This window comes from Lepisma saccharinum, chromosome 1, assembly GCF_977018435.1.
Source record: "Lepisma saccharinum chromosome 1, izLepSacc3.1, whole genome shotgun sequence".
Lineage (NCBI taxonomy): Eukaryota > Metazoa > Arthropoda > Insecta > Zygentoma > Lepismatidae > Lepisma > Lepisma saccharinum.
The window spans coordinates 32,555,469-32,567,745 of record NC_139229.1 but is presented as its reverse complement, the minus strand read 5'-3'; the positions used below and the strand labels follow the sequence as shown (position 1 = coordinate 32,567,745).

The following is a 12,277-nucleotide window of genomic DNA, read 5'->3' as shown; positions in this document are numbered from 1 at the left end:
ATTCTAGCTTCCCTCTTTTCCTCTCGACCGTTTCAAATGTTGCAATTTAACACGTTGGTGGTTTCAAATTATGTATTTTCATTCTTGCCAATTCGCGTATTACTTTCCACTTGGAACGAACCGAACTTGGTAGCGGAACTCCCAGCCCAGCTTGTTTCCCTTTGCCCGAGCAGTTTACCAAATTTACGGGAGGCTAAGCAGCCAACACTGTAGAGAGCTTGTCCGGCACTTTGAGGAGCGAATGAATGTTGCAAGTGCACGGTCGTGTCGGCACTCGGTGATGGACTTTAAAATGGCTGCCAGATTCCGGAAGGTCATCAAGGGAGGTATCACGGACCCCTCGGAGGCACGTTCCGCGTTTGAATATTCATTAAGTTGCAGCGTTTGCAAACATTCCGACACGCTGGAATATAAACGCTAGCTGACGTAATTTTGCGCTTTGAGAACCGGGTTCGGTTAAAACGACCCTTCCATTCTTCCTGCGATGCGGAGTCGGTAAATTTTAAGTGGGTCTCTCCACCCCTCCCCCCGAAGGCGATGCTTAGGATGGTGGTGGGGGGACGATTCGGGTAATTATCTTTTGTGTTTGTGCTGTATATTATTGTTGTTGTTATTGCCGCTTACTTCCCATCTCAAAGCCGTTGGATACCCTGGTTTGGGGATGGCTTAATACCCCAGGGCTAGAGTAAATTTTCCAGCGCTTGACACCAGGTGCGGGATTCACACGCTGAAAGGCGGGATTTGGAAAGGGGGATGGCAAAAGCTGGAATGCATTTTACGCTTGGCCCAGACGAAATTTTATATTTGTACTTCTTGAGATTGCCGCTAGAGTGTGCAGCGTAATATAAAATTGGTGATTCTGAGGTGAAGCAAGTAACACATACACCCACATTATTACAACGTAGTGTCTGCCTGACTACATTTTAGGGGTCACTGGTTCGAATCCCAGCCTGGGCATGAATGATCTTTGTGAGTGTTCCTTCATCAATTTCATCATATCATCACTCCATCCCCATCTTTTCGGTTAGCCAAAAGTGGCAGAAATGCGAAGCAAAATGAACCAAATCAATCCCGGTCTGGGGATGGGTGTTATCTAGAGTGTCAGCACTCATCCTCATCGCCACGATTAGCTAAAAGTGGCAGAAAGCGAGGTCAAATAAACCATACGAAATCCAACTTGTATTGCCAATCCACGAGATTCCAAGTTTTCGCCGGCAACCATGCCCAACATAATTGGATAATGAGCCGTTGAGCAACTTCTTTGAGAAAATGTTTGATGCACTTTATGACTTCAAATATTAAGTAACGTTCTAGAGATCCTTAACAGCAAATATTTGAAGGTCCGTAGTAAACCTAAGGTTCGGAGCCGCTCAGCTACAAATACTCTTTAGCCTTCTTAAACCCGAAGGTGTATGGCTGAAGCAATCCATTCTTTTTCCATCCTTACCGATTCCCTTTAGGTTCATCTCAACGCTATGCATCCATCTTCGTCTTGGCCTTCTTACAGGTCTATTACCACCAGATTTGGAAACAACAAGAATCATGTAAACGCATCTTTCCTCTCCCAATCCTGCCACATGGCATTCCCACCTAAGCCTTTTTGATTTAATTATTCTAATAATATCTTGGCATGAATACAAATTATGTAGTTCTAAATTTATGTAACATTTTCCACTCGTCTGTCTTCCTTATCCCTTTTAGGTCCAAATATTTTTGTAAGGTCTACACTTCGCACTGCTACTTTTGCAACCCTATGCTACTAATTTATCCTACGCTGATGTCTGTGTTTTGTCGTGTGTGTGTGCTGAAAACATCTTCACTTCAAATCCTCTATTTTTTCCTTCTATTCCAATTCCTTTCCTTCAAACCTTAGCACCTCTCAAAAAGCATGTCCAGCACGTTAACTACAACTTTAATATATTCATCCACGTTATTTTCAAAAGAGGTAAGTTTTTATCTGGTCGTAAACTTGAGAAAAACTCGATTCTCCAATTTATTGAATTGTCTCCAGCGTTTCTTCCGTCGCCTTTGCTTCATTGTATTTTTCTTCTCTCGTACCTTTATTCTCCATATCAGCTTATACACCCTGAGAGAGGGTGCAAGAATTATACATATTTAACTTTTTTGGGCAAGGTATTAATTATCTCTTCTACGAATGGATGAACATGTTCCCTATTAGCTGAGAGCTAAGACTTCACTTTTCACATCCAATCGGCTCTGTGTCATCTCTTTCGTTCTCTCTCACTCTCTGTTTCGATTCTTTGTGGGTCTTGCAGCCTCCATTCTTCTCTTCCAAATCTTGTTAAATATCTTCAGATATTCAGTTTCAATCCTCCTCCCCTCCCCCCGTGAATAACGGTTATTTTCTCTCGTTACTCCTTGATCCTGAGTTACATTTCTTGGTTTCTAATCTCAATTCACTTCGTTTTACCAATATTCGCGTAAGTATTCTGTTCACAGCTTATCTTCCTTATTCCTTTCCATTTCTAGCTTAATCCAATCAATGGTATCTAGTAACAGGATTTTGATTGACTGTGAGAGAATTATTGACACCAAGAGTTAACCGTCAATTCCGCTTGTTATTCTAAGGGGAAAATATGCTGTTTAGAGCAGACATGTCAAAATCGTGGCACACAGCATCCCTTCCACGTAGTTCACCCAATTGTTTATCTCACTTCCACGAGTATACCCTGGTCTGAATTCTGCAGACTAACGAGGCTCTGGCGTCTAGACCTTCGTAGGACTGTGGGTGTGTTGTCCTGTGTTTTGTTCTTGTTTTTGCTGCGTGGCCCTTGACAGTCTCATCTTTTACCTGGAGCCAGAATATTTTAGTCTCCGACATTACAGTTGTGTTCCTAGTTATACTCTATTTTTGGTAAGGGGCTGGACCCCGTATCATGTGACGGGAGCAAAATAGCCTGGTAAGCTAGGGTTAAAATTATGCTGTTACAACCATTTATTTGTAGTATTTTAATACCACTGTGGTTAAACGCAGATCAAATTTAGTATTAACTCCTGGGACCCACTGTGTATGTTGTTTTAACACCAGTCCTTTTTCGGTGCAAGTCCCTCTGCATCTAAATGTACTTGTCATTGCAAACAGAGTTTATCCTCCAGGTGCCGTAGACGTAGCTCCAACTCGTTCTCAGTCTAATGAACCATAAGAAATATAGGGATTTATTTCTTCATGTACCTTGAGGGTGAGCTCGGAAACTTTCGGTGCAAAGTACATGTTAAACATCCCACCGTCTCTTCTCCACGCTGCGTACAAACTCCTCTTGTAATTGAATCAGCGGCGGATCCTTCCCCTTGACCCATCCCCCTTTCCCCTAACCTCTCCCCATTTTGGAGCCCGGAGCTCCCGGTCATTTGCGCCTCCCGTAAGAGGACTTTCGAGGATTGGGAACAATTAATGCGGTTGTATGCGCTTAACTTATGTGGCATGTGAGAGCACTAAGTCTATATTGTCCGCGGCCGCATGAAATAAAAGTAGTATTCCGCGGTGCGAGACGGCAAAGTAGAGTTAACACGACGCTTTAAACTCTCAAACTGTTCAACAGCTTTAGAATTCGGTGGTGGTCACCCCGCCCCCACTCCCCCTTTTACAGAATCCTCTCGGGTCTTTCCTCGCTGCCAGGGATATCGATCGTGTCCAGATAACAGAATGCAGAAGGAGTCCGTCCCTCAACAAAAATTTTCTCCGGGACACGTGGCTTCTTTAGGAGACTGGATGTTGAGGATGGTCAGCAGGTCTTCGTAGGAAAAATTGTGATAAGACTGGTTATCAGTGGGAAGGTTGTGGTTTTCTGCATTCGAACTGTGAATTCCTGCATGTAGTCAGTATATTTGGCTTCCTGAACAAGTTTACCTGGGCAAATAGCATACCTGTCTTTTAGAGTATGTTTTAGCTAGACAGTCTTCATACCTGTCTTCTAGATAGTTTGTTTTACCTGACATACCTGTCTTCTGTATCGTGTTTTACCTGGACGTCTTACAACTTACTTCAGTTTCATTCGGGGGTGTAACCGGTGACCCTTTCTTAAGACACCCAAAACTCCACTTATACAAAGTATACATGGCCTTCATTTAGCAGTGTAACAAGGCTCTGGCGCCTGGACCTGCACAATAATCCACTGTGGAACTTGTGTTTGTCCCTTCATCAATTTTATCTTATAACCATTCATCCTCATCTTTGAGATTAGCCAGATTGGTAGGACTGTGAATCAAAATAAATCATTCATTCGTGCGGTTTCAGTCAATTTCGAAATTACTTGGAGTTACAGCTCTTGATCTAGACTTGAAACCAGAGAGCGGGACAAACTATAGTTTTGCCTTAATTCCCTAAATTGGTAACCTCGAACTTGTTATTGCTAAATCACAAAGGTGCAGAATGTAAGTAAAATTTTCTATTAGATTATATATATATATATATATATATATATATATATATATATATATATAGACACACACACAGATTTTTTGCCAGTTGGCAACGTATACTCTGAAGCCGGTAGCAAATAAAAACAGTGCCTAAAAGGACGAAGAGGGGAGGGGGAGAGAGAGGCTTGGAGAGAGAGAGATGAGACGGATGCTGTTTTGATGGACCTTTACAAAGTAAGAAGAGAATATCCTCTTGAGATTGCAACTGACGTTCCGAAACATCGTTACTCTCTTGCTTGACTCTTCTTTCCATTGGCTGTCCGGCATCTGGGGGGGGGGTGAAGAGAGAGAGAGGGAAGTTGGAGAACCAAAAGCCGGTTCTCCAGACGTCTCCAGCAGTACTTGCTTTATATTTTCTTGGAAATGGTTTGTGTGCATTATATACACAAATTGGCGTGTAGGTGTGCTTGTGTTTGTATGTATGTTTTGAACGGGCGGGAAGGTCAAGAAAAGGGGCACACATTTGTTTTAACCCTTGTTGTCATAGTTATGTTGCTAAGAGAACACCCGAGAATGAAACGTTTTAACATACCAGATACGGAAGTATAGAAATGTTGTTGGTATGTTAATGTGGAGATTAGGAGGGAGAGATGTAGATGTAGTGAGAGAGTGAAAGGGCGAGTGAGGTAGAGAGAGAGAGAGAGAGAGAGAGAGAGAGAGAGAGAGAGAGAGAGAGAGAGAGATTGAAGTAGAGAGAGATGTAGTTTCGTAAGAGTGGTTATTTACATATGCAGTATAAATAAAGAGGTTGGTATAAAGAAATAATTAACCAACTATGCCATTGCATTAGGCCGAAGTTAAAGAGAGCTAAAAGAGAGTATTTTAATTTCCGAAGTTGGCAACCTTGACATATGAAAGAGCTCCGGCGGTCTGGCAAAGGAAAGCAAAAAAGATGCCGCAAAAAATGATGGCAAAGAATAAGACTTTGTGCGGAATGATAACCGTGGAATCCTTCAGAAAAGTAGGAAAGAGCGATCACCCACCTGCTGCCCTGAAGGGTAATCCATCAATCACTGATCCGTGTTGTTTACTGCCGAAGACTGTGAATTTTTCATGCACTTCTATTAATCGCCCCCCGCCGAAATATGGCCGACATCCGCCGCGTAAACAACCCCAAAGCGCCTCAAAGATCCGGGCAGACGTTGTTGGGACAGGCTTTGGGTAACCACGCTGTAAACAACCCTTGGAAGGCAGCGCGGTAATCAACGCAAAGACCTTTCGCGGTTTTTTGCTGGGATTTCTAGCTCCTTACTTCCCTTTACAGCGTTGAGGGGATTAATGGGGAACTTGATGCTTTTTTGTTGTGGAAGTGGCGGGTGAAAGCATTGCCATGTGAATACACCTCGCTTGCAGTTTGTAGAATGCTCTGCGCTCTCCTTTTGCTCCTAACAAATTAACTACTTCGCTGTTTGTCAAATTGATTTGTTAAGGGTCTGTTTTAGTTTCTTCGTTTTTAAGTGATGAATAAAAATAATGACTGGGATGATGAAGAAGGATGTCGGTGTTTTGATGTCTCATTTAATGAACGCGGTGGTCTAGTTCTTCTTGCTGAATTTGTTTAATTACTTCTTCCGAGGACTTTCCTCGTTCTCTCTCTCTCTCTCTCTCTCTCTCTCGCTCTCTCTCTCTCTCTCTCTAATATATATATATATATATATATATATATATATATATATATATATATATATATATATATTATTCCCTCTATCTATTTACCTCTCTCCATATATGTCTCTACCGTTCTCTCTACCTCTACTTATCCCTCTTTCTCTTTCTTTCATTCTCTGTATTCTTACTTACCTGTTTCATTTGTACATTCCTTCCCGTACCCATGTATCATAGTCCTTTGCTATCATTGCTATCCATTTTCCTACAAGTCTATGCCTCTCATCTCTACGATTACACGCACTACACATCATAAAGCTCTCGATCTAAATTGTCTTTGAACAATTTTTGCTTCCTGCAAAGGATACCAGTATCAGCAAAGGATAGTTCTCCATAGTTTTACCAAATATATTTCACTGGTGTTGCCTTTGTTCTAACCCAGCCAATCGGGAACTAAGGAGGTGACCCTATAAAGGGTGGAAAGGGCGACTGGCCCAGATTAAGAATGTGTGAAACCTCACCTTGCATGATGCTGATGGATCCTAGTTGCTGCTTGAGGTACGTCATATGAACAGCGTCTTTGCAAACGAAATCTGCACGCAAAAGGGGAGGGAATGAAAGACTCCAAATATTGGTATAGAGAAAGTTGTTAGCAAGGAATTGAAGACGTTAGGCAATCGATGGAGCCCTGGTAGCTCGTTACCATAAGGGCTCGCTCCTCCCTCTTAACTAGCAACTGCTTGGAAACGGGAAGACGGCAACTGCTCTTCGACTTCAGCCGATTTTCCGTAATGGGTTCTGTTACGGATAGAGGCAGTTAGCTTTTGCAGTAAATTATTATTCGTCCAGTTTCGTTGCATTTTGCACAATTCGCTATATTCCAGTATATGTGAAAGTTAGCGTGAGGTTTTGCCGCGGCGTTAAGGTGAGTGAGTGGTACAATTAAAACAATACCAGCGAGTATTACGATCTTTCTTGCGTACGTATAATATGCTCGATGTTATTAATGATTACTACAGCCAAGATTTCTAGGCACTAAATAAATATTGCACAAATAGGCAAAATGCACAAAGAATTGGAAAATAGACGCGGTAATAGGCACTAAAGTAAAGAAAATAGGGTTGAGCCCGATACCACTTTGAACCGATACCCATACCGATAACGATACTCTTATCTATTCCCACTGATACCGATCCTTGAATATTGCAACACTTAAAAGTTGTTCAGGGCATCCACGATGGCGCAGTGGTATCGTCGTCGCCTTGTAATCAAGGGGTCCCGGGTTCGATACCCGGTGAAGGCACATGGCACAGTGGTTCGGATCCCACTTTAAACCGTAGGTCCAGTCCCGATTAGCCTTTCTGTGCATAAAGTGGACGTAAAACATCAACCCAACCTAAAAGTTGTTCAAAATATTGTGGAGTGTTATAATTCAATTATAAGCATCAATTTACCATCAACGTTTTCATTTAAAATATCCAAAAATTACATCAGAAAATAAAAAAAACACCTGTTACGTAATCACAAAATACAGTTTATGGTACAAAATCAACGAAATTTTCAAATTTTGCACAACTTCCAGGATAATCAGACTGCGAAAGTGTTGCGCGACATTTTTGCGAACTCCTCGAACGATCAAAAGATCGTTATTGGTGGGTATGGGTAAATTTAATCCTTCCTCTACCGATGTATAGGCTCAACCCTATATTGTGAATAAAGAACACTCTGAAATTAAAATTCTCTCTTCCATAATTTTAATGCTGTAATTTCATAATGCATGCAGGAGATTATGTAATGATATTATTTCTCTGTACTTATCAAATAGTGCATAGCAACACTGCACTGCTCTGCTGTCATAATTTTGTTTATACCAAAGAAAAATCCTCAACAAGGCACTGGGGCATTTCAGAAAATTTTATCTTCCACTCTGAAAATTCCTAGTCAAAGAGGAACGAACGCCTACTTCTATGACCGGTATGGTTGGCATAGCACGTTACGACGCCAGAGGTCCCGGGTTCGAATCCAGGAATTGACATGTATGCTTTTCGTGATTATCCCTTCGTTAGTTTCATCATATCACCACTTAATTCCATCTTCAAACGTGTCAAGAAAGGGAAGGAAAATGTACCAAAACAATCGATCAACCTATACCCTGTCCCACCTAAATGTGGAGCAGGGCCGCGCATATCGGCAGAGGAGGAGGATAGAAATCAAGTGGTGATAGCTGAGCATTACCAACCGTACGGTCCTGACCGTACATGTACGTAAATTTCATGGCATGTGCAGACGTACGGTCCAGACCTTGGTCCGTACGCTAAATGTACGGCTTGTCAAAATTTGCTCTTGCATTTTTATCCCTAATATTTGCCTAAGAAATCCTTAAACCAATCGTACGGACCTGGAGATAAAAATACTGTCTGTTTGCCATGTGCGTTCGGTATTATCCTTTTCAAAAGTTTGCAACGCTTGTCACGTGCCAGTTTCGATGACACAATGAATGTTGCAAGGAGGAATGGTTTCTCGGAATCGACAAGAGATGGCAGCACGTTATATATAGAGGAGTGAAGGAAATTATAAAAAACTTAGAGCGGAGAAGAGGGATTATATATATTATAGTAAATTGAGAAATATATAAAAGAAGAGTTCAAATACTATAATAGAAGTAAATAGAATGATGTATATAGTAATTTGAAAGAATTAAGAATATAGCCGCATATGAAACGTTTAGGAAAGTTATTAAGTGAGCAAATGAATTCAGAAATGTATCTCAATTTCTTTTTGATTCTCTGACGAGGAGAACATCGTCAGCTTTTGCATTTGTCCGTTCCCCGGTGGCGCTGTGGTCAATTAGACGCCCGAAGCACTTTACGGTTGCGCTTCTTTTTAGTCGCACTGGGCCATTGGCAGCGCTTTTTATTAGCGATCCTGGTTTTCCCCTTTGGTCGTCAAATAGGAGGTGGCGCTATTGTCAGTTTAGTCGACCCTACTCTTTCTACAAGTATAGCTTGTATTGTTTGACAATGAAGCGGGGGGAAAGCGAGCACATAAATAAGATTACGCTTTAAAGGAAGATAATAAATTAAACGAAGAAAAGAAGAAGCCTTTTCGATTATCAAAGAAGAAGAAGCCTTTTGATAATAAAAGAAGAAGAAGCCTTTTCCATATTAAAAGAAGAAGAAGCTGTTTCCATAATAAAAGAAGAAGCTTTTTCCATATTAAAAGAAGAAGCCTTTTAGAAGAAGAAGAAGCCGTTTCCATAATAAAAGAATAACAAGAAGCTTTTTCCATATTAAAAGAAGAAGAAGCCTTTTAAAAGAAGAAGCCATTAAAAGAAGAAGAAGCCTTTTGATAAAAGAAGAAGAAGCCTTTTCGATTATATATATATATATATATATATATATATATATATATATATATATTCTCTGTATTTTGTCAAGTTCTCAGAATATAGATCCGCATTTTACTATATCCTCTTGGCTATAAAACGCTTTCTTATTTGGAATTCTCAAACAAAGAACCTATCCCCCTGAGATTAAGATATCTGTAGCCGTGGTAAATAACATGTAAGTACGTACCCACAAGGGGCGTAGCATTAGTGGCGACCAACGTTGCGGCTAGCAGAATTGTGACTGAGAAAGCAAAGAGAGAGAAAGCCAAAATGAAGGAAGAAAATAAAATTGAAGGCGAGAACAGAGAAACTATAATGGAGGAAATGGAAGACAGAAAGGAAATATTAAACTGCTGTGGAGAAGAGGGAAATAAGGAAGAAACTATCCTATGCAGCTCATGCAAAGAAATGAAACATTGGCTATGTGAGAAGATAAGAAGAGAAAAGTACATAGGAATAAGTGAAAGAGGAGATTACGTATGCAAAAATTGCAAGGAAGAAAGGATAAATGAAAAAGAAGAGAAGAAAAGGGAAAAGGAAGAAGAGAAAATTAAGGAAAAACTAAAGAAGACGGAAGATGTGAACATGATAGAAATGTTCCAGAAGTTATCGATGCAGATGGAAGAAAATAGCAGAAGATTAGAAAGAGAATTAAAAGAGAATAATAATGAAAGTAGCAGAAAGTTAGAAGAAAAGATAGATGAGAATAGCAGAGAAGCAAAAGAGAATAATAGAAGACTCGAAGAAAAGATAGATGAAAATAGTAGAGAATTAAAAGAGAATAGTAGAAAGTTAGAAGAAAAGTTAGAAGAAAGTAATAAAAAGATGGAAGAAAGGCTCGAGGAAAACAGCAGGAAATTGGAAGCCTCGAGGTCCGAAACTCATGAGATGTTCTTGAGATTGAATGAAACGTGTGAAGGAAATAGAAAGTCGTTGGAAAGAAAGATAGAAGAAACGACGTTGTTAATCGAGAGTACAAGTTTAGATATAAATAGAAGAATAGAAGAGGAGGTTTTGAATCTCAGAGAGGAAAATAAACAAAGAAACGAAAATTTGGAGAGAAAGCTGGTTGAAAGTAAATCTCAAATAGAACTAGCTGTTTCAAGAATAAAAGAAAACGAAAGCAAGATAGAGGAAGCTAAGCTCCTGATAGAAGATAGAAGTTTGGAAGTGAATAATAGAATCGAAAGGGAAGTTTTAAAACTCAGAGAAGAAAACTCGCATGGACTTCAAGAAGCTCAAGAAAAAACTCTGAGAATAGAAAAGGAAATTGTGGAAAATCGAGCCAAAATGAATGCAGCAGATAAGAGAGGAAAGGAAATGGATAGAAAAATAAACGGAACAGTATCCAGGATGGATAAGACAGAGAAGAGAATGGAAGAAGTGGAAAGAAGATTAGGGAATATATCAGTAAAAGAAAGGAACGATAGATCCAGCTTTCGATGCAGCGAGGAAGATACTTATATCAAAAAAGAGATAAAAGAAGAAAGCTCTAGCGATGAGTCTACAACAGAAGAAGAAAGGAAAAAAGATTATGGAAAAAGATCTCACCAAAGGAGAAAGAGAAAATGGAAGAGTAGTGAAGAAAGTAGCAACAATGAGAAATTTTTAGACACGCTAGAAGAAGAATACAAAGGCTGTGAAAGATATAAATCAAGGATACCTAGACCACAGGAATTACAGCATATGCCTAAATTTAATGGAAATATATCGGAGAAATGCCCAAGGAAATTCCTGAAGGAGCTTACCACGAACATACGTTTAATGAGAATCCCAGATCACATGACTCGAACAGTCAGCAGCCGGGTGGTACCAATTAAACCAACACAAATTCGAAGACTTTCGAGAATTCAGTAGAAAGTTTTTAGATTACTATTGTAGCAAAGACTTCAAGGAAAGGCAATTGGAAGCCCTAAAACGAAAACACATCGACTGGTCAAAAATTGAAAGTCTGGAGGAACGTACATGGGAAACCTTGAGAAGCTTTAAGAATTTGAAAGAAGGATGCAGCGAAGAGGAATTAGTGAAACAAGTAATCCAAACGCTACCGGTAAGAATCCAAAGAGCCATAGCAGCGGTGAAAATAAAGAAAGTGGATGACTTAATAGAATACCTAAGGACAGAAGATATGTTGAAGAAAACTCAAAACTCTTGGGATAGAGAGAGGAATGACAGGGATGGTCGACCTTATTCAAAGAGACGTTATGATGACGAAGATAATAGCAACAGGCAAAAGTTCCGAAGACAAGAGCTCGAGGTTAGAAATCTGGATTTGAGAGGTCAGGACCAGGATAGAGGAAGAGGAACCAACTTGAGAAATAGGAACGATCACGTCAGGAATCAAGAGTTTGTTGGAGATGGAAGATACCAGGGATATGATAGGACATATAGAGGCAGAAATAGATTCCAGAGATATGGCAGAAGGGGAAGTCCTAGATGGAGAGAGGAAAGAGAAGAAAGACAGCAGAATGGACGAGCATCCAATGATGAAACTGAGAGAAGAAATATATCTCAGGACGAAGAGAGAAACGAGGCAATGGAGCTAACAAGAAGCTATTGTAATGATGGAAGAAGGTTCCAAGAAAGATCGCACGGAGGAGAACATTTGGAGAACGCCCAGAATAATCGAGCGTCAAACATGTAATGCTCTTGCAGCAATCCCCAGGTGTGAGAGCTAGTGAAAAGGAACATGAAATGAGGGGAGAAACAATAGAGAAACCCAGCTACAGTCTAGAATTATGTTTAGTAGGAGAACCAGACTTTGGAAGACTAAAACCTGGGAGAACGTTTTATGTTAAAGCTAAAATAATAGAACTGGAAGTTAAATGTTTGGTAGATTGTGGA

At 40.3% G+C, this 12,277-nt stretch overlaps 2 protein-coding genes across 3 annotated transcripts in view; both read left to right on the top strand.

The window, feature by feature from the left end:
• Positions 1 to 12,277, top strand: part of LOC145994371 (uncharacterized) — a 947,129-nt gene that overhangs the window by 599,091 nt on the left and 335,761 nt on the right. The window lies entirely within an intron of this gene.
• LOC145979405 (uncharacterized) lies at positions 10,019 to 11,290 on the top strand. Its single transcript, XM_083112282.1, has 2 exons — positions 10,019 to 10,168; positions 10,397 to 11,290. The coding sequence occupies exons 1-2, from the start codon at positions 10,019 to 10,021 to the stop codon at positions 11,288 to 11,290; spliced, it is 1,044 nt and encodes a 347-aa protein (XP_082968408.1).

Excerpts from the sequence above, each read along its gene's own strand:
- LOC145979405 (XM_083112282.1), top strand. The coding sequence starts at position 10,019 with ATGATAGAAATGTTCCAGAAGTTATCGATGCAGATGGAAGAAAATAGC. Across the intron at positions 10,169-10,396 it reads AAGCAAAAGAGAATAATAGA|TTAATCGAGAGTACAAGTTT; the intron begins AGACTCGAAGAA and ends GAAACGACGTTG.